This window comes from Petromyzon marinus, chromosome 4 (assembly GCF_048934315.1).
Source record: "Petromyzon marinus isolate PM22_M1 ecotype Great Lakes invasive population chromosome 4, UKy_Petmar_22M1.pri1.0, whole genome shotgun sequence".
NCBI lineage: Eukaryota > Metazoa > Chordata > Hyperoartia > Petromyzontiformes > Petromyzontidae > Petromyzon > Petromyzon marinus.
Genome location: NC_133670.1, coordinates 14,043,108 through 14,069,746, shown reverse-complemented (window position 1 = coordinate 14,069,746; position 26,639 = coordinate 14,043,108). Strand labels below are relative to the sequence as shown.

General features: G+C 45.2%; 1 protein-coding gene across 3 annotated transcripts in view; it reads right to left on the bottom strand.

Moving 5' to 3' along the window:
* Positions 1-1,603: 1,603 nt before the first annotated feature.
* GALNT13 (polypeptide N-acetylgalactosaminyltransferase 13) overlaps positions 1,604-26,639 on the bottom strand; it is a 117,782-nt gene continuing 92,746 nt past the window's right edge. For 2 of the 3 annotated variants that reach the window (XM_076057592.1, XM_032946085.2), the window contains 6 exons: positions 25,632-25,812; positions 21,863-22,002; positions 8,690-8,788; positions 6,652-6,786; positions 5,525-5,554; positions 1,604-3,037 (listed from right to left, as the gene is read on the bottom strand). In XM_076057592.1, coding sequence (XP_075913707.1) covers positions 2,891-3,037; positions 5,525-5,554; positions 6,652-6,786; positions 8,690-8,788; positions 21,863-22,002; positions 25,632-25,812 — 732 coding nt within the window. In that variant the 3' untranslated portion in view covers positions 1,604-2,890. The remainder of the gene's footprint in view (positions 3,038-5,524; positions 5,555-6,651; positions 6,787-8,689; positions 8,789-21,862; positions 22,003-25,631; positions 25,813-26,639) is intronic. The other variant, XM_032946086.2, reaches the window with a different exon arrangement.

Genomic DNA, 26,639 nt, shown 5'->3' with positions numbered 1-26,639 from the left:
GTCCGTCACCAACAAAGTCAATGAGCAAATCGATGAGCAAACCACTCTACAAATGTCATCTCAATAGCTCATGACATCTAACGAGCTAAATCAATGGAAGCACGTCTTTCTATAATCAATTAAAATCATGCTGAAAGAAACTCTTCAGCCTTTACAGAGACACTTGGAAGTGAATTCTGATATCACCTCCATCACTGGCGCCAACATTGTGCATTGTCTTCATTGCATTGATCGGTAAGGCGTTGTTTCCATAATTTTTGCGATGTTACAAGGGTGTAACCGAATGTTAAGTTGCACAACTGATTGAGATGCGGAGTTCTCTCATTAAACAATATATATTAGATATACTTTGACCTCATGAGTCATGGTTTTTGTGTCCATGTCTTATGTAACACGACTCTGGGCCTGCCTGGTTCACGTGGCAAAATCAACCAATTTCGGAAGGTGAGCAGGTATTTGATCAATAATCTTGAGATAACCTTCATATAATCAATCAATATTTATCAAGATTTAGACGACAGCAGGTGGCGGTCAGATTGACGGCTTCTGCTTGGGATTTGTATAAGTTGCTGTGGCGGATTTGTGAGCCACCATTTGACCCTCCGGGTCACTGCAGCTTGAAGCTGCCTACACTCAAGTGCCATTTTTTTTAATTGCAGTCACTTCCACGAGATGTGTGTGGGCATTGACGGTGGACCCATCATTTATGGTATTGCAGAAGAACAATGTGGTAAAGTCATTTGCATGTCACCTTGCTTAGGTGGCGTCAGATAAGCAACGTAGGTTGCACAAGCTCAGAATCAGACCTTCTTTCAACTGTTAAGGTCCCTTGAGCTGTACAGCTCTTTTAGAAGGATGACCAGCCCAGGACAAGGCGGATGTGGTAAAAGCACTGCCATTCTATCGAGGTCGGACGGTAGAGTTTCACAAATCTGAACTTGCTTTTTGTTCATGTATGGGGATCAGAGGAGGGAGAGGCTGTGATGCTTGGTTCAGCCTCTACATTGTGGTGGGCATGCAGGCTGTCGGCGCTACTGCTGCGGAACTGTGAGCCCATTGAACGAGAGCCGTGGTGCTTGTCACGTATATTTGTCACGTGGCATCCTGAAAGGGGTCTTCCTCGTTTGCCCCTCATCGCTTGGAACCCTGCTGAGCTTTGGTCGATTCTAAATTCATAATGGTTCTTTCAATAGTTTTGGAACCATAATTTAAGCTGCTCCTCCAGTGGTGTAGGCTCTGATGTAGTTTATCTTCATTGAGGGAGCATTTCAATGGCCACTGGTTTATGACGGCTGTTTATTGGGCAGCCGTTAATTTTTTTGCATCACCCTTCCGCCACCCCTATCAGGGGCCTGAGTGTGTTTAGAATCAGAACCTAGGTTGTTATTGTGCTCAAGGTTGAATATTTGTGTAATAGGGCTGGAACTAATTTTCATTGTTCATGATTTTGTGTGATATAATGGCAAAGTAGGTACACGAGATGAGAGGTTCATTGTTCTTCCTTGAGGAGGGAGCATGTCAACAGCTGCCCGACGTGACATTACAGCTGTGGAATAACTACGAGATAGTGTAATCTCCAAAAACAGGACATGGAGATCTGGACTTTGATTTAGTTTATAAATACCTCCACTTTAATTTCAGTCACAAAATATACAGACATCATTATACGAGCAGTCTCGTCGCAAGTAAATCATTATCATCATCTTTAGAATCTCCCCATACAAGACAAAGTCTGACCACTGGGACAAAAAGGAACAAATATACCCCCATACAACAGCAGCATACGCAGCAGCTACAACAGGTCCCCATGAAAAGCAAGCTGTAAGTCTGATCCCCCCAACACCAGTTTGCCATTGTGTTCATCTGCTTGTTCATGCAGAGGTTCACTGTTTGTGCTATATAACACAACCAAGTTGTGCGGTTTAATATGATTGTTAACAAATGAAACACATTGCCTTTTTGTTGTTGTTGCTGGATAAATAAAAAAGCACTGAAAAGATATTTAATCTCGAAGCATAAATTAATAAGCTCATCAGATATGCTAAGATTTTTGATTTATGAGTATTTTTTTTATTATAACCAAGTCACTGTCTTTATGAACGTTGCCTTTGAAGCACTTAAAAGACATTGAAATCTATTGTTTTAATACGCGCTTGCCATTTTATAATCTTGATTTTTGTTTAAATTACACGTTAAAATAATCTTTCGAAAACAACACAATTCATGTAAGGCCATACAGTGTTTACCGACATTAAAATACCCAGAAAAAAAGTTTTCATAATCTCAAACTAATTTATACTTTACATACTTTATATACAAATGCAGGAAAATGTTAAAAACAAGAAATGCATACGTTGTTCTTAAGTCCAATGTTTGATTTAGTTTTTACATCATACTGCAGTAAGGAGCATTATAAAATAAGAGTGGTCAGTTGTTGTAACACCTTCTTCACAGCTTCGAGTGGCAAATCTATAGAAAATTAACTATGGATAAATTCATTTTAACTTTGCACACTTTGATTCCATTACCCATCCGTAAACACATATTTCACAATCAGATAGAGGGTAATGTGTATAGAAAATCCCGAAACTGCATTTGTATCAAAAGCCTTATAATTCTATAATTTGTCAGCAATATTAGCTACTAACGGAAACCCGCAATTGTGTCAAAAATGTGGACGAGGCCACAAGGCATGACGTGCCACACAATTTCGCCGGCGTTACTTATCGCCATATTCAGTCCCAAGCATTGGTTTGGTTTCTGTTTCACGTGTGTCTTTTACGTAAATATTCCGCTCCACCTTAAAAAGCAAAGGAGGGGGGTGTGTGTGTGTGTGATGGGCTATGCGCGCGTAATGAAAAGCAACAAAAGCGATGTCGAATGACCCGCTTCAAGATATCGCTGCAACCGTCATGTTGCGCAGGATCCACTGCTGGGAGCGGCCGCCGTCGCACTCCCGCATGGTGGGCACCTGGCGGTCCTGCTCCGTGGCCTTGTCCAGACACTGGTTACTGTTTGTGTGACGCATGATCAGTTTCTGCATTTATAAAAAAAAAAGAAAGAGAAGCACGTACACAGTTAGCAAGGTTTAGATGTTTGCCAAAGAGAGACATAGAAGAGACACGTAATTGCCGAGAGAGAGAGAAGAGACTTATAAAAAAATACTCTTTCGTTGTTAAAGGCTGTTGGTGACATTGGCTCCGTAGTATGATGCATCTGCCACTTATTGCAGAGATTATCGGTTACAGCCTATTGCCCACCCTGGTTAATAATTGCAGACGTATTAACCACAAAAAAGTGCCGTCCGCTTCAGTGGACAATAAAGATTCCATGACGTTATTCGAAGAATAACGTTATTCGAAGAATAACGTCATGGTCCGAATTTGAAAAAACATACAAATGTTTTAATTAGGGAGCAGAGCAATCGTTGCTCCCGACTGCAAAAGCTTGGCAGGACCTTCCTGACAAAGAGTCTTGAGACTCAGGATTTTTATGGGTAAACAAATGTAATAAGGTTGTTTTAATAAATACAGGCATACTGAAAGAAAAAGCAAATATTTTCAAATGTACAATTTTGCATGATAATATGTATATAACAATACATATTGTAAACTTCAAAGCAATAAATATGCTACTCTATGTTGTACACAATTCATTCAAAAGACTTTACTGTCAGTCTACCACACTTTTGCACTACGTTCATATAAAGACCGACTAGAAAAGCCATTCGCGATATCACACGGTCACAACACTCACTGAAGCTTGAGAAACAACATCACGCAGGGTATTGCAAAATCATTTACATTTGCTGCTACGGTCTACGGGAGAAGCCACATGCATTCGTAATCGGCCATCTACCGTTTCTAGAAAGTCGGCAATGCAATTCTGTTGCACGCACAGGTGGGTACCCTCTCCCACTAGAGCACATATTCATCGGGGCTGTCGAAGATGTTGCGGAGGACCTCGGTGAGCGTCAAGTTGCGGAGCAGCCACCTCTGTGAATGGCTCTCCGGGTCACAGCGCTGCATGATAGGGGCCGTGTCCCCTCTGCCCTCTGGCTTACTCAGTGACAGGCACTGCTTCGTGCCCGAGTGTCTAAACGTATGCTTCTGCGCCAAACGGTAGCCGCATGAAAAACAAAAGTGCAAGTGCAACTAAAAACCACTTCAAATAATCAACATTTATGCTACACATTTATTTCGATGTTAATGGTCACGTTAAGAAACAGCGACCCAGCAAACCACACCACCCCCCCCCCCAAACTGAACACGAACGGAAGATAAATTAAATCGTGTTACCAGGCTTTGAACAAGTGCTAAGGGGGACACGAAGGAACAAATCCATACTTTAATTTAATTGTGGAAGAACGCTGGAGAACATTACCATATTTTTTACGGTGCGAGTGTGGAGAAAATGTGTACATATTTATTTGGCTCAATTTGCTTCCAGTTCAGCCGCCACAATGGTGCAGTGAAGAGGCTTAACACGGTGTACCAGCGAGCACGATGCACTGGGGAATGAGCCACGGAGTGAGGAGAAGAGGACGATGGTGTGAACAAGCGTTAGAACGCGACACAAAGAGACTCGTGTGCAAATGCCTGATTACACACACACACACAACCTGCACGGGTATGCACACACGCACCGGTACACACAGATGCATGGACACACGTGCACATTTTTCAGGGTGTGAGTATGCAGATATTTTCCCATATTTCATTTTGCATGTAAATATACAAACACATACCATTGTAAATGAAATTTGCGAGCAATGCTGTGCCAAACATAATTTTCCTTGCTTCAACCTATTTGGTAACATTTCCAAAACAGTTGTTTGTGCAGGAAATCTTGGACCATGTGACAAGTGCTCAGGTGAGATGCATTCTCAGTTACCCCTTCCATTTCTAGGCCCTTGAATACATTAAAAGAAGAGTGCTGTCAAGTGCTCATTTACAGTGAAACAGAGGAAACATTTATGAGACAAATGGGAGTAGGTTAAAGAGCTGTTAGAGAAAAGAGTTCATGAATATATTCGAGTTACACAAAGGCAACACTAACCAGATCCCCAGTATCCAAATGCTCTAAATATTATGGAAATGGTGACATTCATCTTTTGAATTCTAGATGAATGATGTGCTTTAATTACACAGAAGCATCACAAAGGGATGCGTGCCTGGCTTTGTCAGGCTTGGCGCTTGGCTTAAATGTGTTTACTAGCACATCTGATCCAACCATTTTAGCAGAATAAACTCATCTCTCCTGGAAACGGTGCAATTGTTTCACAGGAGATGACTAAGGAAGCAATCTGCCAACAGGGTTCATTAACCTGCATGGCTTAATAGGCTTTTTAGAATCACCCATTCATGGGATCGCATATATGCATTTACTCATACATATATGGACCATGCGGACATGGAGTATAACTGCCTACATATAGAATTTTAAATATATATTTTTGCGAATCTTTCAGTTTCATTATCATCGGATTATCATAATTTCAAATATGGCCCATCTGAAGCCTTACCTTGAAGTCATAGTCCCATTTGCCTGCATTCTGACACAGTAAAGATGGACACAACAAGGATACGTAATGCGGAGAGCTCAGCAGGAAAGGAGAGTCAAGGCGCGGAATGAGAGCATGCGATGGAGCGAGAAGGGAACAGCTGGAAGCTCTGACACAGTGGATGCATGAAATGAGAAAAGGGATTAGTTTGTTCTGAATAAAAACGTGAAACCCATGTATTAATAAATGGTTTGAAGAGCCAGGATGATTTCTGGATACTCGTGTAAAATATACTGGCCTATGTATATTTAAGCAGAATGTGTTTGCTCTGTCCCAGAGATAAACTCTTTGTCTCAAAAGCCAACCCCGAGGTATAATAAATTACACTGCACTGCAAAATTATATTAAAACCTATTCCTTATTAACACAATGGAATAGTGGTGCACACCGGTGCTAAAATGTATCACATTGCCTGTTCTGCCACAGTTGCACGGATTAGACACACTGCACGATCATCCAACTGATTCCAGCATAAAAAAGGGAATCCTGCAGTGCCAAAAGGCATCGTAAAGCAGCGTGTTGTAAGCATGTCACTGTCAATCACCGAGCTCAGAAGGCGTTATATATCAATATACTTGGAGCATCCACGCGCTTTACTACTTCACTCACTCGTGGGAGAAAACTGACAAACTCACAGCAAGAATCCAGGAAAGCTTTTTTATGCCAATAACCTTTTGATGCAAGGCACAATGGGAATCCAATTAAAACACAACTGTTAAAAGCAATGCCATGAAACAGTTTTTTTTATTGAGTTATTGAATTTCATATTTATCCTTGATTTCAAAGGCTTATTCTTTCTTTCACGTGAAGCTTAGCAGTAATTGCAGGTAGAGTTCTGCATTATAACAATGCCCTTTGTCCAGCTGACAAATGGTAAAATAATTATGCACCCGAGTCAATGGCAAATGCACTGTGGGGCCCGCATGTTATCATTGTTATAATTGCAAGGGACAAATTAACAGCCACTTTGAACGTCAGCCGATAAAACCCTCAGGTATTGTTATTTCTCTGCACTGGGCGGTGATGTTCTGCGAAGGACACGCAAAGTGATACTTGGTGTCCAACAATGCGGACGCTTTTTTTTTTACCTGCTGGTCATAGTCCCATAGCTGGTTGCCTTTCATGTGGTGGCACTTCAGCATGAGCACAGGACCGTTCATGCGAGACACGTCCAGACAAAGGTCGTCCGTCCGGAGCTCCTTGTCCGCAGTGTACGAAAATACCTGGAAAATGGAGACAGCTTCAATAGGCATAGTTTTTTTTGTTTTATCAATAGATTGTACAGTGATGGCACAGTGTGATGAAATAAATACGTGGGTTTTTTAGTATTTAGTTTAGGGTGCCTTGTGGTGTCATGCAACCACGGAATATTATTATCATTTTGTGAAGCAATGTAAGGAGAGCAATACGGCAGAGGTTTCAAATTACAAAATGTATAATGCATGAGACAATTAGCAATGATATACAGCAGCGACATGGTTCATAATTCAGTGATCTACACCATTTGTAATTAGGAGGAACCCATTCATATATATTATAGCATGTGCAACCAGGCATCAAAGGTCGTTAAAAACACAAAAATGCTAAATATATAATTCGTGTGGTTTGATACGTGAACATCTGAACCATCCCCTGAGAACCAGTAGAGGGCATATTTCCATATTTCATGAATCCAGCACAAGAAACACATCATTGAAGCCTGCAACAGCAGAACACTACATATACTTTTGCAAGCCACATCATAAAATTCACCCTTCATGCATTTATTTTCATCATTACCCATTACACTGGTTGGTGAACACAATTAAGTCACATTAAATGTGATATATAAGCCCAGGTGCTCATCAGAAGCTGCCCTGCAGGTAATTTATTTCGAGAGATTTGTCTTAAGTCTTGGAGGGGGGGGGGGGGTCAGGTATTTCTTGAAAAAAAGAGAATGAGAGTACAATAAAGATTTTAATAAAAATGGGGGCAGCCAGCAGGAGACGTGTTTAGAGACATATGTTTTGATTAATATTATCTTTGTTAAGACAGCAGCTGAAAGTAGGTGTCGGTGGCGGTTTGAAAAGGCATAACAATTTACAACAAATTACTGACAAATTGTGCGTGTGCTCAGTGTTCTGTTACATTAATGTCTTTTACAGGTTCCAACATACGAGTTTGTAAGTGCTAAGGTGAGGTCATCACCTTAGCACTCATACAACTTATAACAGTGAATCACATAATAAAAAACAGTAATCCTATATCGTGAGTAAAAGTGTCCTCGGAGATCGAACGCAGCAGAACTCGAACAAATCGGTGTTCGAACCATATTTAGTATTTCCCAACATTTTTTGCCCCGGAAACCGAACGAAATTCGGAGGTCGAACGGCCAATCGCGACTTGAAAGAACCTGTACGGCTGAGAAGCGTATGGCCAGCAGCGTGCATGACGCTTGCCCAGACAAAGGGGACTCCCCTTCCAAAACAATAACACCACCACCTCCTCCTCCTCCTCACCACCTTCCACTCAAGCCATCAACTCTCCCTACTACAGGTAAAGTCAAGATCAATGTTCATTTATTTCATTTATTCCATGTATTTATTCTATTTATTTATTGTGTCTCTTGTATTTTTTATGATTTTATGCACGTAATTACTCTAAACTTCGTGTAAAAATGCTTTATAATGAGAGATTACTTGTGTCTGGAACCAATTAATGTCACTTACATGAATTCTTATGGGGAAAATTAATTCGGTGTTCGAACAAATCGGTGTTCGAATGGCCTTCTGGAACGAATTAAGTTCGATCTCCAGGGTACTACTGTATTACTCCAGCACGGCTTTTCCTGTAGCACTTGACCTGCCAGCCAGGTGGCTTAGTGGTTACAAGCAGTGCTTCACAATAAGAAGCTTGCAAGATGAAATCCCAGCTCGGGGGGGGGTTAACTTGGCCCATCATCCCTCTGGGATTGGTCAAATATGTACCACTTTGTGGGGAGGTCAATAGTGGTTGTCCTATGAATACTCACCCCCACCACAGGAATGTGGAATTCCATCAGTGGCTCAGGGCTGTAAATGGATAATGAGCACCACCTCAATGCCAATTTAAGTAGGAAATCACATTGACTTCTTCTGTAGAACTTACCTGGTTTCCACCCATGCTGTGGCAGTTGAAGATCCCAATCTTTTCATTCTCTTTCCGACCCATGTTGTCCAGGCACTGATTTGTCTCCACATTTCTCACCTGCAGCCACACAGTATAGAAAAGCATTAATGTTTGCCAGAATATTTCCAGTAACATCATTTGCATGCACATGCTAATCTAACGTTTCTAGATTCAAAATGAAATTTAACCCCGTTTGCAAAAAAATACAGTTCATAATGTACACACATATGTCTCTGAAAATTTGTTTTGGCTTATTCGTCATAAATTAACATCCCAAATATTTAATAGATATGCTTGAAAGTTTAACTTTGGCACAAAAAAGAGTTGTGAGAATTAACTTAATAATCAGTCCTGAGATCCCAGCACAATTGAAGCACAATATACACCAACATTTGCTAAAATCCCAATAGTGTCATGAGAATATCAACCCATAAAGTGTTTACAGACCTGCATTACACAGTTATATGAAGAGAGATGTGTTTAAAAAAAAAATTAAGTATTGAGAAACACTAAAGTCTGATGTTCAATGCACAACCTACTCAAAAAATTCGGTGACTCAAAGCGTTTTAGGTTTATGTACTGATATTAAATCATGTTTGGTTTTCCGAGCGACTGCAAGCAAACGAAAATTGAGTTGCAAGCTTGGAATCTCTTAGACATTAACCTCTGCTTCATAATAAATGGCTGATAATATACTGCACACAAGACTAATAATTCAGCCTGCAGATCTGGCCAGAAAATGTACTGTTGCAGATTTCCTGTTCCAACAGTTACATGCTCAATTAAGAATGCACGCCAGACACGGTTTGTACAATCCCGCAATCAAATCACTAAAAATGCAATCTCTGCCAGCCCTAACCAAGCCACCTAATACCTGCAAAGTGACACATCGCAACGCTTGAAATTAACATTTACATCCACTTTTGCGCGCCACGAAAACCCAAGCTCTGAGAGAGCAATGATAGCAGATTGGCTCGACGTGTTCCCTGCCGGCAGCACTGCCATGTGGTGGCGAGGAGTGACACATAATGAGATTGTATCTCTGGGCTCCGGTACCACATGGTGACAACGGTAAGAGGTCCGTTCAGCATACGGTACACTGAAAACTAAGACGGCAGGAAAAAACGGTACACGCCGTGTGAACTAACCACGTCTTACATGTGCACCATAGTGTTATGGTTATGTCAACATGCATTTCATACGAACAAAAACGTTCTGTTAAATGTAAATTTTCGTAGCAAGGTTTAATTAAATTATGGGGCACATAAAATACTTAACCTCATAAAAAATGCTCTTGCCAAGTAACTGGAACCAGACTGCAATGTGCCGGAATGTGACAGTTTTCATTCCTTTGCAGAAGTGAGATCCCTTTCAAACCAAGTTGGATTGTCTGTTTAGATTATTTTAATACATGCTGCTTAAAACAGTCCTATCTGTCTGTCCACCTTCATATTTGCCCTTGGAGGCAATTAATTTGCAATTACAACATAAATAACAGTTGTGTGGAATTTTCACAATTGGTTGAGTAGTTGAATTTATATTCAAGCACTGGCTTGGCTCCTCCCCCCCCTTAACCTTTTTCATTGCCCCCGTGCAGTGAACCACCGCTTCCCCCCAACCCTCAACATAACAAAAGACGGATTAACTTAGCCCCGCAGGCCATCGTCGTCCATCTCCCCCTGCTTGGCTCCTCTCCCCCCCTTAACCTGCATATAAGCTCGAGGGTCTCAGAGCTCCCCACTTGATGCAGCTATCTTGCTGTGACTGTTCCACCTGAAGACGGAAGCTTGTGTTGCCTCCGAAACGTCGTGATTTAATTGAGTTGTTTTCTTTTATTTTAAATTTTATTTTACCTACGTGACTTTACCGAAAAAAACAAAGAGTATGAATCCTTGCAGTCACGAAAGCTTCACATCTAGAATTAACGTATATGATAATTTTATTCTGGAGAAACACTTCGATTTATAATAGTTATACTGAAATAAATGATACTCTATGAGACTTCCTTTGCCAGTAACAAGATATAGTAATAGGTTTTTACCCTTTTAGCTGGCACAAAAACTGACACCTTTATACAAGGGATCATGTTTGCAATAACCACAACACAAGCAGTCAAAAATGCAAACAAAAAGAGACAACTCCATTAATGATATGCACTGTCCTTGAATTTGATTGGTCCACACCCGAGACAGCTTTTCTTAGAGCCTAGTCTCCACTGGTGTTGGACCAGGCTCTAAGAAAAGCTGTCTCGGGTGTGGACCAATTAAATTCCAGGACAGTGCATATCATCATCAGAGTTGTTTCTTTTTGTTTGCATTTTTGACTGCTTGTGTTGTGGTTATTGCAAACATGATCCCTTGTATAAAGGTGTCAGTTTTTGTGCCAGCTAAAAGGGTAAAAACCTATTACTAAATGATACTCTGACAAGAAAAATCTACTGTCGTGGCTACATCCTAGGGTATTGAGTGCGTTCAATGGAAGAGTGCATGCAAACCTTTAAACATGTGAAGTGACATTGAATAAGTAACTGTAAAGTGTGGTGCTTGGAGATTGGTAGACAATGGAATTAGGGGTAGCAGCCCGTTCTACCAGTTGGGATCCGTGGGCCAAGCCCAGAGCCTTCTGGAGGATCCAGAAGGGAGCGTGGCCGAGGGCGGAGCCTGGTCATGCTGGGGAGAATAAAAGGCGAGCTCCTACTCACAGTCGGGGTGGCTGCCATCAGGAATGGAACTTGTCGTGCTGCTGTCGAGCTGTGGGTCTGGAAGCATGTTGGCCGTCCCGACCCGGTATGGAGTTATCCCCTATCGCTGTGAGATCTGGAATAAACACGATGGATAACGCCTCCTACTAGTGTCTCTGAATTAGTACACTACACAGAAGTGTTAACGAACTTTTTTTTAGGGTTCATAGGAATTTTCTTTTTTCCTTTGGAAATCCTTGTGGGGGGAATAGGCTATGTCGAAATCCGCGAAGAGGAGGGCCCACATCGGCATATCCTCATATCCTCAAGCGATGAGGGTTCCCGTGCAACCCCGGCAGCTGGGACCCCAGTCGGGGGTCCTGGAGAGGCGGTCCCAGTGGGGCAGCAGGCGAAGGACGACGATCCCGCGGCGCCGCCGGCTGGAGAAGGGCTGCGGGCACTCAGCGCGCGCATCGTGAAGCTGCTCTCCGCGGTGACGGCGCTGGTGGGGCAGCTGGGTAAGGAAGAGCCAGTGGAGGGGGCTGCGACTCGGGGGCAGCGAACGGGCGACTCCGCCGTCACTGCTGACCAAGGGCGGGAATTGAGTCCCGCCGAATGTATCCTGCCGCCGACAGCTCATCCGGGGGTGCCTTCCCTCGTGCAGCGGTTGCGTTTATTAAGGCATTTTTGGCTGCGGGGGGTAATTGGGCGGCCTTCCGGCGGCGTTTTGCCGCCACTTGCGAGTTTACAGGGTAGTCCGACGTGGAGGCGCTACGTGTTCTTCCCACCATGCTAGACGATGATGCCTTGGCGGCGTTTTCTGCCATTCCCCAGGAGGACAGGGCGACGCTGTGGCAAGCATTGGACAGGTGGCAGCAATTTTTGACCCGCCGTCCAACGCGCGGCATAAATTCATGATGTGGAGTAGGAGGGAGACTGAAATGCCCCTCGCCTTCCGCAGTACACTAATGTCGCTGGCCCAGGCTGCGTACCCAAATATGGAGCAGGCAGGACTAGGTACTGAAGAAATTGTTGGCGCTGGCTCAAGAAATTAGCGTTTTTTTTTGCCGGCCACGGAAGAAGACGACCTATCCTTGATTCAGGTAGCACGATACATCCAGGCCCATTGTAACCTGCGATGGCGTGCCGGGGTGGCGGCCTGGGCTGGATTCTCGGGAGAAGAGGCCGACCAGGAGCACCGAGAGTCTTCTCGGGTCTGCGCATCGGGGAGTTGGAGCCCGTGCGGGAGATTCAGCGTGGGACGACGACGGGACCAGCGGGGGGGGGGACCTTCCCTCCACCTGCAAGTATTAAATGCTGGGCTGGGTACCGCGGTCATACAGGTGGGTACGGTGTTGGCCCACGCAACGGCGGCATGTTGTGGAGAAACAAATGATGTAACCACTCAGGTCGTGGCCATGGTTGAACGGGAATCGGTGTCGGATGACTCATGGATGGATCCGTTGTGTGCGGGTAATCCGGATTTGTCGTGGGAGCAGAGGGGCGAGTTGCGGGCATTGCTTTGGGAATTCTCCAATGTATTTAGTAAGGGTAAATTCGATGTAGGCCACACGTCCTTGATGCGTCACCATATTGATACGGGTGGCGACGCTCCCATTCGTCTGAACTCATTTCGGTCCAAAGGAAAAGGACTATGCTCGTCAGACGAGATGTTGGCCGCTGATATGATCTTCCCGTCCACCAGTCCGTGGGGTGCTCCCATTATCCTGGTTAAAAAGGACGGGAGTTTGCGTTTTTGTGTGGATTTTCGGAAATTAAATAAAGTCTCCGTGGCGGACGCATATCCACTCCCACAGATGGATGATTCGTTGGATGCCCTATAAGGGGCATGGTTTTTCTCCACCCTGAATCTATTGTCGGGGTTTTGGCAGTTGTCCCTGGATGAAAGTTCAAAACCGCATTCTGCACACCGCAAGGGCTGTTTCAATTTAACGTGCTTCCGATGGGGCTTCACTCAGCTCCGGCCATGTTCCAGCGACTTATGTCTGATCTGGATGACGTGATTGTCTTCGGTCGCACGTTCCGGGAACATTTGCAGCGGTTGCATGCGGTATTTTTTAAATGCGGGCGGCTAATTTGAAATTCAAGCCGCAGAAATGTTACCTCTTGCAAAAGTTGGTTCACTACCTGGGTCACATTGTTAGTGAGTCCGGGATTACCACGGTCCTTGCAAAGATTGCGTGCATAAGCAAGTGGCTGACCCGTCGGTGGGCGAGGTCGGCAGAGTTTTGTGGGGTTCGTGTCATATTACTGCCTCTTCGAGCCCGGGTTTGCAACAATCACAAAGCCGCTCCACGCTCCCACATCAAAAGGCCAGAGGTTTCGGTGGGGGAAGGAGGCCGCATTTGTTACGCTGTGCGACGGCCTCGTGAACGCACCCCCCTTCGGTACACCGATTTCACCTTGCCATTTGTGTTGGATACAGACGCCAGTGATAGCGGGATCGGCGCCGTATTGTCGCAGGTGGAGAACGGGGTGGAGAGCGTGGTCGCTTACGGTAGCCGAGTGCTGTCCCCCGCAGAGCAGTGCTATTGTGTCACGCACCGCGAGTTGTTGGCTATCGTGCACTTTGTAGAGCAGTACCGCCCGAACCTCTATGGCAGGCAGTTCGTGGTAAGCATGGACCACGCGGCTGTGCAATACACGCTACGTGTTGACCAGCCATCCGCGCAACTCTCGTGATAGTTGAAAATTTTGCAAGATTATCCGTTGGAAGTCACCTATAGGAAAGAGTTGCGCACTGCAATGCGGACGCTTTGTCACGGTTATCGCCGAAGAGCCAATGCGCGTGTTTTATGGGCGCCGGCCATTGTAAGCAGGTGGATGCGGGGGAGCCGGGCACCGTTGTAGCATCGGTGGATGCTCCGCCGCCCGTAGTGGAGGTGGCACGCGATAACACCATTGGTCTTGCGCACGAGGATTGGGGGCACCTCCTGGCAGAGGACGCCTCCTTACTGAAAATACGCGGCCGCGTTGGTACGCCAAGCGATAGGAAGGGTCCAGGGGGTATGTCCCCCGTGGTCCTCCGAGATGGGCTACTAATGCGCTGGTATACGGAGGTACAGCGGTACTGTATCGTTGTACCATCTGCTCTGCGGGACAGGATAAAGGGAGCTGCCCATGTGCGGCTGATGCACCTAGGGGTGCAGAAAACATTTTTTTGGGATGTTGGAAGACGTCCACAATGTACTTAAAGGTTGTGTGGAATGTGCTCATCGGAAGCCCCCGACGAGACTGGCCCAACCACCGTTGCAATCTATCGGGGTGTCCCGTATAAATGAGCTCATTGCCCTCGACATCCTTGGGCCATTTCTCACCACTCCGAGGGGAAATAAATTCTTGCTGGTAGAGGTCGAGTACCTGTCGCGGTGGTCGGTGGCATGCCCCCTGCCAGATCAGTCGGCGGCGTCCTTTATGGACGCATTCCTGCATAGTTACGTGTTGGATAAAGGGGCCCTGGAATGTCTCCTTACGGACCAAGGTCTACATTTTCAATTTTTGCAAGAGGTATGGGATTTGTTGGGTACAAAGAAATTTCTAACTTCACCCTACCATCCTCAGACTGACGGAATGGTAGAGCGTTTACATAGAACTCTTACGTCAATGTTGTGCCAACAAGTCAATGAGGCACAGGCTGATGGGACCTACACATTCCGGGGGCTCTTGCGGCCTATAGGATGGCCCCTCATGCCTCTACCGGGTTCACCACGTTTTTTTAATGTACGGGAGAGAATGTGACCGCCCCATGGAAGCCCAGTTAAATATTGAGCCGAGCAAGAAGAAAGCCACTGTGCCAGGACTTATTAGCCTCACCCTTAAGCGGTTAACGGAAGCGTAGGAGGCGTCCCGTGGCAATTCGGCCAAGCGGCAGGGCTGCGAATCAAAAACTGTCTGGGCTTAAGGAGTCCGGAAACCCGTGGAAGCCTGGGGAGAGGGCATGGCTGCATTGCCCCCAGGTACCTCTAGGCACATCTCCTAAATTACATAGGCCATGGCAAGGCCCGGTGGAGGTGAATGAGGTGAGGAGGCCACAGTGTGTGCGGATCCAGGTTGGTCGCAGGCTTTGGTATGTGGACCCGTCCCGACTGAAGCCCTATTTTCCACCTTATGAGGGCGTTTCATCCCCACCATCTGATGGCCGGGCGTTTGATGTGTCCAACGGAGCCGGACGTACGGTTACGGATGATGCGCCTCAGCGAGGCTCTGTTCCTCCATCTGCAGGATCCCAGGGCAAAAACAACCCCCTACCAGACGGCAACACTGTGGTGAGCAGTGCTATGGGGGGGGGGGGAGGGCCAATTTAGATTGGCCATTCCCCTCATGGCGTTTATAACCACCACAGCGGCCAAATGCGGGCTCTGGACGGGTGCGAGGGGCTGATAACCCCTCCACCTTGAATGAATTACCACCAAACCACGACTGAAAAATGTAATTAATAAGCTTGTGCCAGAGGCCCCAGGGGGACAGGCGTCGATGACGTCTCCTGGCCAAAGCCCATTTGGCGGAGCCAGTAGACTGAATCCTTACCCTCAAGGCTCCTCCAGAAACAACAAAAAACCACTAGAGGTGGCCACGTGGAATGTTCGAACGCTCACTGCAGAGGAGAGGCTGGCACTCTTCTGACAGGAGATGGACCGGTACCGCCTGGATCAATGTGGTATTCGGGAGGTCCGGTAGACCGGCTTTGGCTCCTGCCACCATGAGGGGAGGACAGTCCTGTACTCGGGGCAGGAGACTGCCAAACAACAGGGAGTGGCTCTTATTCCGAACAAAAGAATGAAGGGGGCGTGGGAGCGTGGTGGTGAGGTGTGGGAAGCTGTAAGCCCCAGGCTACTTTGGGCTCGCCTTCCCATCAACCAGAGGTGAGGAATGGTGGTCGTGGTTACTTATTCCCCCACCGAAGACGAACATCCGTGGAGGGATGCAGGCAAGGCCAATAAGTCAGATGCCTTCTATGACCTCCTGTCACAGGTGCTAGCTAAAATGGCCCCTCGGGATAGAGTCATCCTGTTGGGTGACTTCAATGCCCGAGTTGGTCATGATGCTGGCACCTGGTCTGGAGTGATTGGAAGAAATGGGCCAGATCAGCTCAATAATAACGGAAGGAGGCTGCTAGATTTTTGTGCAGCCCATGGGCTTGTAATTACCAACACGCTGTTCCGGCATCGGTGCATCCACTCAACATCATGGATGCATGCCGGGTCAGCGGATGCGGGCCAATGTCCTTGACACCGGGATACTGACCATCGACTTGTCATCTGTAAGATGCGCCTGCCATGCTTCCGCTCCGGTGGTGGGTGTACACCCAGGGCCCCATTTAAACCATAGTGGCATGGTCTCAGCTAGCTGATGAAAGTTGCAAGCGAGAATTTCATCATCGCTTGCGGCTGGGGATGGCATCATCCCCCACTCCTCCTGATGTCGAGGGGAAATGGGCGAGATATAGGACTGTGGCTCATTCAGCTGCAATGGCTGCTTTGGGTACACGGTCCAGACCTCCTCGGAGACCTTGGCTGACCGAGGAGGTGTTCAGGCTGGCTGAGAAAAAGCGACAGGCCCACTCTAATCGGCTACAGTATCCCACGTTGGAGAATGAGGAGGCTTACCGCAGCCTTTGCACCGGAGGTTCGGTGAGCCGTGAGGCGCTGCAAGAATGGGTGGTGGTCGCGGGTTGCTGAGGAGATGGAGTCTGCCTCAATGGCCGGCGATCACAAGTCGCTCTTTAACTCCATCAAAAAAGTAACCTGCAGCGCCATACCTATTACAATCATTAGGGGAAATAACGGTGATCCAATCTCCAACCCCCAGGAACAGGTTTACAGATTTGCTGAGCATTTCTGTGAGGTCCTGGGGGAGGAGAAATCCCTAAGCCTGGAAAACGTGGGACAAATTGGGGATGACCTGCTGAGGCTGTGGTGCCTCAAATATTGGAAGAAGTCACCCCCTGTGAGTGGCTGGCTGAGGTGCCATCTGTTGAGGAAGTACTGAAGGCAATCCGGAGTCTGAGACCAGGAAAGACACTGGGCAGAGATGATCTCTCAAGCGAAATGCTGAGGGAGGGTGGCGTTTGTGCACAGACTGCCCTACATGACATCATAACAACAGTCTGGACCACTGGACGATTTCCGTAGGATTGGAAGGATGCCCTGGTGGCCCCCCTCTTTAAGAAGGGGGACCGCACATACTGCAACAACTACAGGGGCATCTCACTCCTCAGTGTGCCGGGAATGGTCCTGGCAAGAATTATTCAACATCGCATTGCTAGGTTCGCTGAGGAGAGGCTTGCGGAGCCCCAATGCGATTTTAGGAAAGGGTGGCCCTGCACAGATGCCATATTTTGTTTGTCTACTACAGCAGAGGTGTAGGGAATTCCAAGAAGACCTACATCTCTGCATTATTAACCTGGTCAAGGCCTATGATACCATCAGTAGGCCTTGGCTCTGGGTTGTTCTTCATGCTTTCGGAGTCCCTGACCCTCTGCTCACTATCATTAAGGACCTTCATGATGGTGAGCGAACCCAAATAAAACTACGTGGCCGGGAGTCGGAGTCATTCCCTGTACACCTTGGGGTGCGACAGGGATGTCCTCTGGCTCCCATATTATTTAACATCTATTTCGACCACGTAGTTCGTGAAGCCTTCAGTAGCTGTACTGGAACAATTTCTATCTGGTACAGATACAATGGGAGGCTGATCAATGCCCGGGTGCAGCCAAGGGATGCCTCCCTATTGCTCAACCATGTTATATATGCCGATGATCTGGTGATTGCTGCTCACTCAGAGGAGAAGTTGGAGGCGTTGTTGCTGAACCTGGAGCTTGCCAATAAGAGGTGGGGCCTTACCATCAGCCCCACCAAAACTAAGCACCTGCCTGGGTATTTTGTACCATTGGACACTCCACCTCTACAACTCCCAATTGGTGATGGGGCAGTTGTGGAGAGAGTGGAGAGTTTCCCATACCTGGGCAATGTGCTTATGACCGGTTCCGGTTTGACAGCAGAGGTCTCACTCCGAATCAGTCGAGCGGCATTATCTTTTCATCGGTTGTGTAACGCTGTGTGGAAGCTACCTGGTCTGTCGCTCCACACGAAGCTTCAGGTGTTCTCGGCCACAGTCATTCCCTCTCTTCTCTATGCTTGCGAAACGTGGACCCCCCCTAATGGAACATCTTCACTGGTTAGAAACATTTAGGCTGGCCTGCCTACGATCCATCCTGGTTTTAACCAGGCTGGATTGTGTGAGGAGCTCACAAATCTTCGAAAGATCTGGACAAAGTCCCATCGGTGAGCTCCTCCAGCAGGCAAGGCTGCGTTTGCTGGGTAATGTAGCCCGCATGCCCACCCACCGCATGCCTAAACAGCTTTTGTTTGTCCGGATCGAGGGGGCTAAACGGGCGTGGCACGGGCTAGAGAAGAGATGGAGTGATGTGGTACAGGAGGATGTGGAGCTGAGTGGACTTGCCGATGACTAGTACCAGCAGTGTCAAGATCGGCCTCTGTGGAGGAGGCTCGTTAAAGACGCTACTGGGCAGTTGGAGGCAGTCGCCCTCCAACAACAACTGAGGGCAGAGGAGCGACACTCACAACAACGAGCGGAGCGCCAGGTGACTAAAGCACAGCAAGTTGGCACAGTAGGGGGCACAGGTGGTGCATCAGTTAGTCGTCTCAGTCAGTCGACCCATGGCACCTGGGTCTGCCCCGTGAACTTGTGCCAGCGGGCGTTCGCCACTTCATGTGGCCTCAAACTACACATAGCATGGCAAAAGCGTCGTAATGACTTCACTACCACTTAGTGGTGAATGGTGATTGTTGTTCCTCCATCTGCAGCATCCCAGGGCCTGACGCCCATGGAACCGCCGGCGGCACCACCCACAGGCGGATCAGGGTGGACGGGACGACCGCCACCCGCTTCTTCTTTTCCTCCATCTTCGTCCCAGGAGGGACCGTGCCCATTGGGCCATCCTCGGGTTACCCCCGGGGTCCCCGGAGGACCCGTGGCTGGGCCCATACGAGGGGCCGGCGACAAGGACCCGTTCCAAGACGGTTCGGTTCAGATGACCACTCCTACTCCTCTTTGGGTTGCTGTTACTTTGGGGGATGGATTGTAGCCATGCATTGTGAATGTTGCGTGGATATTGTTGTGTTTGTCATCCCGCTATGCAACGTATAAAGGTCAGCCGGGACGGCTGTGTTTTTTCATGGGGGGGGGGGGTCATGTAGTGATATTGAATGAGTCCATGTAACGCGTGGCGCTGGGAGATTAGTAGACAATGGAATTAGGGGTAGCAGACCGTTCTACCAGTTGGACCCGTGGGCCAAGCCCGGAACCATCTGGGAGATCCAGAAGGGTGCGTGGCCGAGAGCGGAGCCTGGCCATGCTGGGGAGAATAAAAGGCGAGCTCCGACTCACAGTCGGGGCCGGCTGCCATCAGAAATGGAACTCGTCATGCTGCTGTCGTCGTGGTCTTCGCCTCTTCAAGCTGTGGGTCTGGAAGCATGTTGGCTGTCCCGACCCGGTATGGAGTTATCCCCTATGGCTGTGAGAGCCGGAATAAACAAGAGGGATAACGCCTCCTACTAGTGTCTCTGAATTAGTACACTACACATGTAATCACCCTCACTTCGTCCTTGCCACTCTACTGCTCACAAATAACATGCTTCACTCGGCGTTTATTATACATGAAATACTCGGCTCTTTTTTGTCTCGTAACCACTCTCCCGCCTGCAATTTTTATACTGTAAAAAAAAACTTCATGCCACTTTTCGATTTAAAGCTTTCGTGACTGCAGGGATTCATCTTCTTGGTTCTTTCGGTAAAGTCACGTAGAATGGAAATAAAATACTAAAAATAAAACATAATAATTTTATTTTATTATGTTTTATTTACGTGACTTTACCGAAAGAACCAAGAAGATTCATGCCACTTGTTGTTTGACTTGCATCCCACTGGGATTTTTGCACACAGCATTAGTGTACGGTGCTTTTTCAGGAATATTTTGATGTTTTTTTCCTGGATTTTCTATTTGCACAGTCACATAGTCACTTTAAGATGTTTTCTTGTTCATGTTTTTGTTTGTTGCGGTTGCACCCGATTCAAGAGCCAAATGGCTCACAGGGCTATACCAAATAAATGGAACTGGAACTGAACTGGAACATTCTTCTTGATATTTGGATCGGAGCCTTAAATAGTAAAACTTTACGAAGATAATGCATAAAATGACCATGCTAGCACTCAGGATAAATTTTGCATAACTCGCTAAATTATCATGACTAGAAAAGATATATGTACATCAAAAGGCACATATAAAAAGATAAAAACCGAACACAAACCCACATGCACAGCAAGGCTTGAGCAATCTGAAGGTTTGAGCTTGGGGGACTAAACTCATCAAAATAATTTGAATAGAAGTAATTAATAATAAGCTCTTGTGCAACTCTTTCAAATGTAACTTAATTTTGCAACCATCTGCACAGCAAAGCAACAAAGTGGCTATTACAAACTGTACGTAATAATGAAGGTGAAAAAATCAACCCATGCTGTTGTCACTGTTTTAAAATAATAAATTTTGCAATGCTACGAAGAGATCCAAAAGTGAAAATCTCCCTAATAATAAAGCAAACGCTGACTCCAATGAGAGCTTCAGTTAAATAACAGCCACTACTAGTAAAGTGGTGCTCCCATCTACTGTAATAACAAACGGCCTTGTTAAAGAGACATCATCGTCGATGAATTGTAAATATTGTTGATATTTGCTGTGCTGAAGTTCAACTGACTTCATCAAAATCCAACTCTGTTGAATGACTTATTTTACACATACATAACAATGTAAGATTTATTATATGTATGCACGACACTATTTTAAGAAAAAACATGCACATTCATCGTGCTTTAATAAAGGGAAACTCTTGTACCGGTTTTCCTGGTGTACACACGGAGAACACTGGGCCACCAAACATTGCAGACATGTACTGCAAAAGGGATAAAACACATACCAGCTCTCTTCCCAGAGGGACAGCTGTAAAGCCCAGACCGAGGATATCTGGCTATATTGAAAGCCTCATTTACTAACACCTCCAGGGAGATATAATGGTGGTGTAATCAACTGCTAACATCTCAGGACAGATTTACTCTTGTCCTTGGAGCAATCTCAATGGCCGTATTGTCTGCCAAGAAGAATAAGGGGGGGGGGGGAGTGCTTCAATTGCTCATGTGGTCCTGGGGGATGTTAACGTATTTTTTAATTGCAAGGGAAAATGCAGCCTGCCACTATACCAACTTAACAGCAAAAATAAAAGTAGCTTCCGCGAATTTGAAAAATATAAAAATGGGATTGACAGATGAGCCTTGCCTTGAGAATATAATTTTCTGAGTGCATTCTGCTCTCAGGATTAGAACGTGCTTTTACTTTAAGAGGCGGTTGAGGAAAGGCAGCACGCGCTTGGTTTACCCACCTCGCCCAGTGAGTAGTAATGCCTGGGGATCTGGGAGTTGGGGTATACATTCTCCAGGAACCAGGAGAATGGCTTGCACTTCAGGCGATCGCGTAGGGCCTTCCTCTGCGAGACGTCACCATACTCCACTTTGGTCACCCCTATACAGAGCAATTACACCACATGCAGCAACATCATGTTAAATTTTCAGCTTCAAATTAGCTAAACACTCAACTAAATTAACCAGGTAAGAACCTTTTGAGGTAAAATATTCTCTTTTTGAAAGGGCGATATTGATGACCATTGCAAAGAGGAACAATTATTTATTTTCTTAACGCATAATTCTAAAATATTGGCTGGCTCACAATATTCTGCTCTTGCAAATGATGTCCCGGAGTGTTTAATGTCCACTTAAAGTAGATGACATGGCTTGTTAGACCACCATAAAAATGAGCGCGTGACTGCAGGAAACCAACCATTCACTCTATGCAAACTGGCTCCATGGAGTGTGCATGGTACCTTCTGGGATAACTACCTGGCGTGTGCCATGTACACACCTTCCCACATTGACAACGCTACTGCTGAATGATTGCCTCACTTTTCTGTCCAAGGACTTATCCATTATTGTGCTGTAGAAGCAAGCAAAAAATCATCGTGCAACCGAAGGCTTGTGTGGTAGCTGGCTTCTCCCATGCATGTTTAATAGGATCCACCATATGCTGGTCAAAGAATAATTATGTAGACCCTGAGGCCCCTTTCTCATTTAAACACCAATGTCTTTGTATTTTCTTTATTATGATATTTTAAATTACGGGGTGCTTAAATGCCTCAGCTTCTCCAATCTCCTGACATTTCATCTCAACCAACCGAAGGAGCACAGGAGCAGCTGTCCTTGTGTGGCGGCACATGGTGACTCAACGCTAGCTTGCAAGTGGGCATTAGTCTGCCAGTATTGAGTCATGATTGCTAGGTGTAGTTCTAATTGAGTAATTTGCAGGATTCTTTTCAAATATGAAGTGAGATTCTGGCATACAATGGCCAACCCTTAATGTATCTCTGATTTTCAATGTTAAAATTGAAAAAAGATCCTCCTCCTCCCTTGGGGAATGGCCTTTATCTGTTGATAAAGAGGGACAAGATGCAGAAGATGACTGGGATAAGGAAGATGGAGATCCTTTCCTCTTCGCCTATTTGCCTTAAAAGCATGTGAAGAGTAGGCTGCCTTCCCGTGGCTCCTCTTCCTCTTCCTGGAAAGATCTCCAGCAACATTCCTGCTCCTAAATTCCTTAAGAATAAAATTACGTGAACACTTTTCAAGATTGATATCTCGACCTGACAACTGTTTTTGTGTCCTTTGCAACTTCCAATTAAGTTTATTAGACATAATACAAATGAAATACATTAGTTGATACCTCTGATATAAAGAACATCACGAATAAAACTAACACATTTTAAAATTATATACTCGTATACCTTTCAAGTATAAAAGTAAATGAAGAAGACATGGGCACTCATTAGTCACCATTCACAATGCTGAAAGCCACTGATGCCTTACGTGTGATATACAGCAGTGGAAAATGCCACGAATGAGTTTGCACAAAGTGGTTTTGATTTTTATGTTGCTGCACACCCAGGAGATTGCAGGTACAAAAAAACCCCGTAAAGCTTAAAGGACAAGTTTCCTAAACAAATTTCACACAACAAAGATTAATTTGGAAACACATTAGACACTGATGCTCTTTAAAGAGCCCAGACATAAAAAAACGAAATGAGTATGAGAAGTATATCCCAAGAATTCCATTAGGATTTACTCTTCTGCAAAACAATTTTGAGGTCAACATTTTTCATGGATGGCTCTTGCCAATAATATCAAGCCACTAGGTAATATTTATTTAATAGGCCAGAACTTGCTGATGACGTGATACCGTCAAAACCAATCCAGGGTTTGCGTTGTTTAACAAAAGCTATTGGAATACATTGATCCAGAAGTTAAATTGGTAGATTAATTCATCACCATCGTCATCAATGATCGATCCACGGCTGGATGAAGGTCTCCGTAAGCCATCGCCATCCCTCACGGTCTTGCAATGCAACAATCCATCTCGCGCCTGCACACGAGCCATCTTCTCGATTCATCTCTACGGCGGGCGTATTATCCGGTGCGTTCCGTCCCTTGGTTGCCACTTGGTTTGTTCGTCTCAACCACTGGCCATAATTTCATCTCGTGATTTGTTCTGCCAAGTCTAATTATTAATGGTCAAAGTGATGGATCTAACTTCTGATTGTTCTCCGATCCGTGTGTTCTTCTCTTTGCGTCTCAGTGAAATTTCCAACATGTGCGTCACGCTTATTTGCACACTTTTCAACTTTCATTCAAAATATTTTGTCAAATGTTTCCTAACTATGTAACAGGAGGTAAGAGGCACTGATTAAATATGTTCTTGTTAAGGCACATGGGTATTTTGATTTTCATCATTAAGTTCAGTTTTGCCAAAAGCACTCGGACCTATTCTCGTCCACCACTTTATTTCACCACGAAATAAAAATTAATAAAAATGTCAATGCAACCAATGGAAGCATGAAAACAGAAATAAGGATGTTCATAATTGGTAGTTCACAAATGGGAGCCCTTAACACATATCCCAAGAGCCACAGCATTTTTCAGAAAAGGAAACCTCCAGAATGAGATGGTATAGCTGCATACATCGTGAAACAAGCGGGACCAATTTTTTTAACTAATTCAGTGAGGCCAATTTACTGAATGTTTACACATAAATTCCTCAATTGTGAAATGATGCCCAAGTCATTCTTCAAAACTGATTCGAAGAAGTATAGACCCATTAGGCTCGTATTGTATCTATATGCATTTTTAATAAAGATCACTGGGAATAGAACAATGGATAATGTATGGCCAAATGACCATGTGAGCAACCCAGATTGAGGAAAGGTTTACTCTACTATTGATCACGTACTTACCATCAAATCAGGTTTCAGAAAGATTAAAGAATATCAAATAGCATTTAACTATGAAGAAGGTTTTGATTATGCCATCATCATTAATTATGCCATCATCCATGCTATCACAAACCAAGGCTTAAAGAAAATACACACAAATAATCAAAACCATATATAAAGATGGAACTTCGTCACTGAGGTTGCATAACTTAATAAAATAGAAATATGAAAAGTAAAAAAATGCGATTTTATCTCACCAAGGCTTTTAACAGCAACACTAGAATACATTTTGCCAAAATTGTTTTGGAGAAATAAAGTCATAAACATAAATAAGGTATTACCCATCTCAATTTCTAGTGACCCGGTCATTGCAACAACCAATGGAAGTTAATTACATAAAATTACTTAAGAACTTTAAAAAGAATGCTGCCAAGTGGGGTTCAAGGTAAATATGAGCAAAGAAAAAGCCAAGTGCAACAAAAATTCACACAATGGGAAAAAATAATAAGAACCATTTTTGTTCGAATTCTGTAAAAAAAACCTCAAGATTTCAAGAGCTGCAATGCACATGATGACGAGACAATCCTTAAGAAATAACGTCATGAAGCAGTCCTTAAAGAGCCGCATTCGGCTCCAGAGCCACAGATTGCCGACCCGAGGACAATCATTGAAGGTTGACCAGGAACAAATAGAGTCGATGGATTAATGCTACTTAATTTTCAGAAAGGGAAATACAATTCATGTAAATTTAATTATTCACAATCCACCAGAACTCACGATAATTTTGCATCACACAAGCGGCTCACACGCCAAGCACTTGAGATTCCTGACAAACCTGGCGAGATGATGTAAAAGAAGTCTTTAAAGTTGTCCATCCACACTTCGGCGAGCCTGCGGTTGTTCTTGTTGATGACTTGTCCCGTGCCTCCGGGGAACGTGTACGGTGTCGCCTTGCGGAACACGTGGCCCACGTGGGAACAGGTAACAATCTCCAGTGTCCCACCGCACTGCCAGATCTGCTCGTATGCGCCGTTTAGCACATGGGGGGGGGGGGAAACACATTTAAAAACACATTTAAAACCTACACTTGAAATGACGATTGTTGTATCACAGCTGTGGAATATCAACTTCATCATAAATGTCACCATTGCATCTACAACTGGTCTCCTAGCGATCGAGAGCTTAGTTCGAGCAAAATGGCTGTGACTTTTTGGACGCGTCGCCCCATCTTGATGCACAAACTCCAGCAATTTGCACACTTCAGTTGGCGGTTGACATTCGAAGTGGACTGCGACCCTCAAAGGAATGGCGCCGCCCCCGTGGTCGCCCCCGTGATACGTGGATCAAAAAAATCACTCGAGACACAGGTACGGCAGCAATAGCAGTTTATGCGAATGCTGTCGCAAGAGGTCACACGTTTGGCACAACGGTCCTTTGCTATGCGTGATGAATGAATGAGCGTGGAATATCAACGAAAATATTTAATGTGTCTAACAGCCGCAATATTTGATGCAGGGAAATGTTTATGAAACACCACACATTTTCAACAAACTAAAGCACGTATGCACTAATGACTGCGTGCACATTGCACATGTAATGATGCACACGTTTATTGATTTCACGTGTATGATCGCATGCATTGAACTGTGTGAGAATTACTTATTTACAATTTGTGCAAATTATATGCGTGCGCTACATATACCCGAATGCAAGCAAAATCGTACAAATGAAATAACACACGAAAAAATACGAGATAGAAAACCCAAAATCGTGACAATTCATAAGATTGATACATCTATTGCATTAATACAATGCAATTATACTCTTTGGTTCTTTCGGTAAA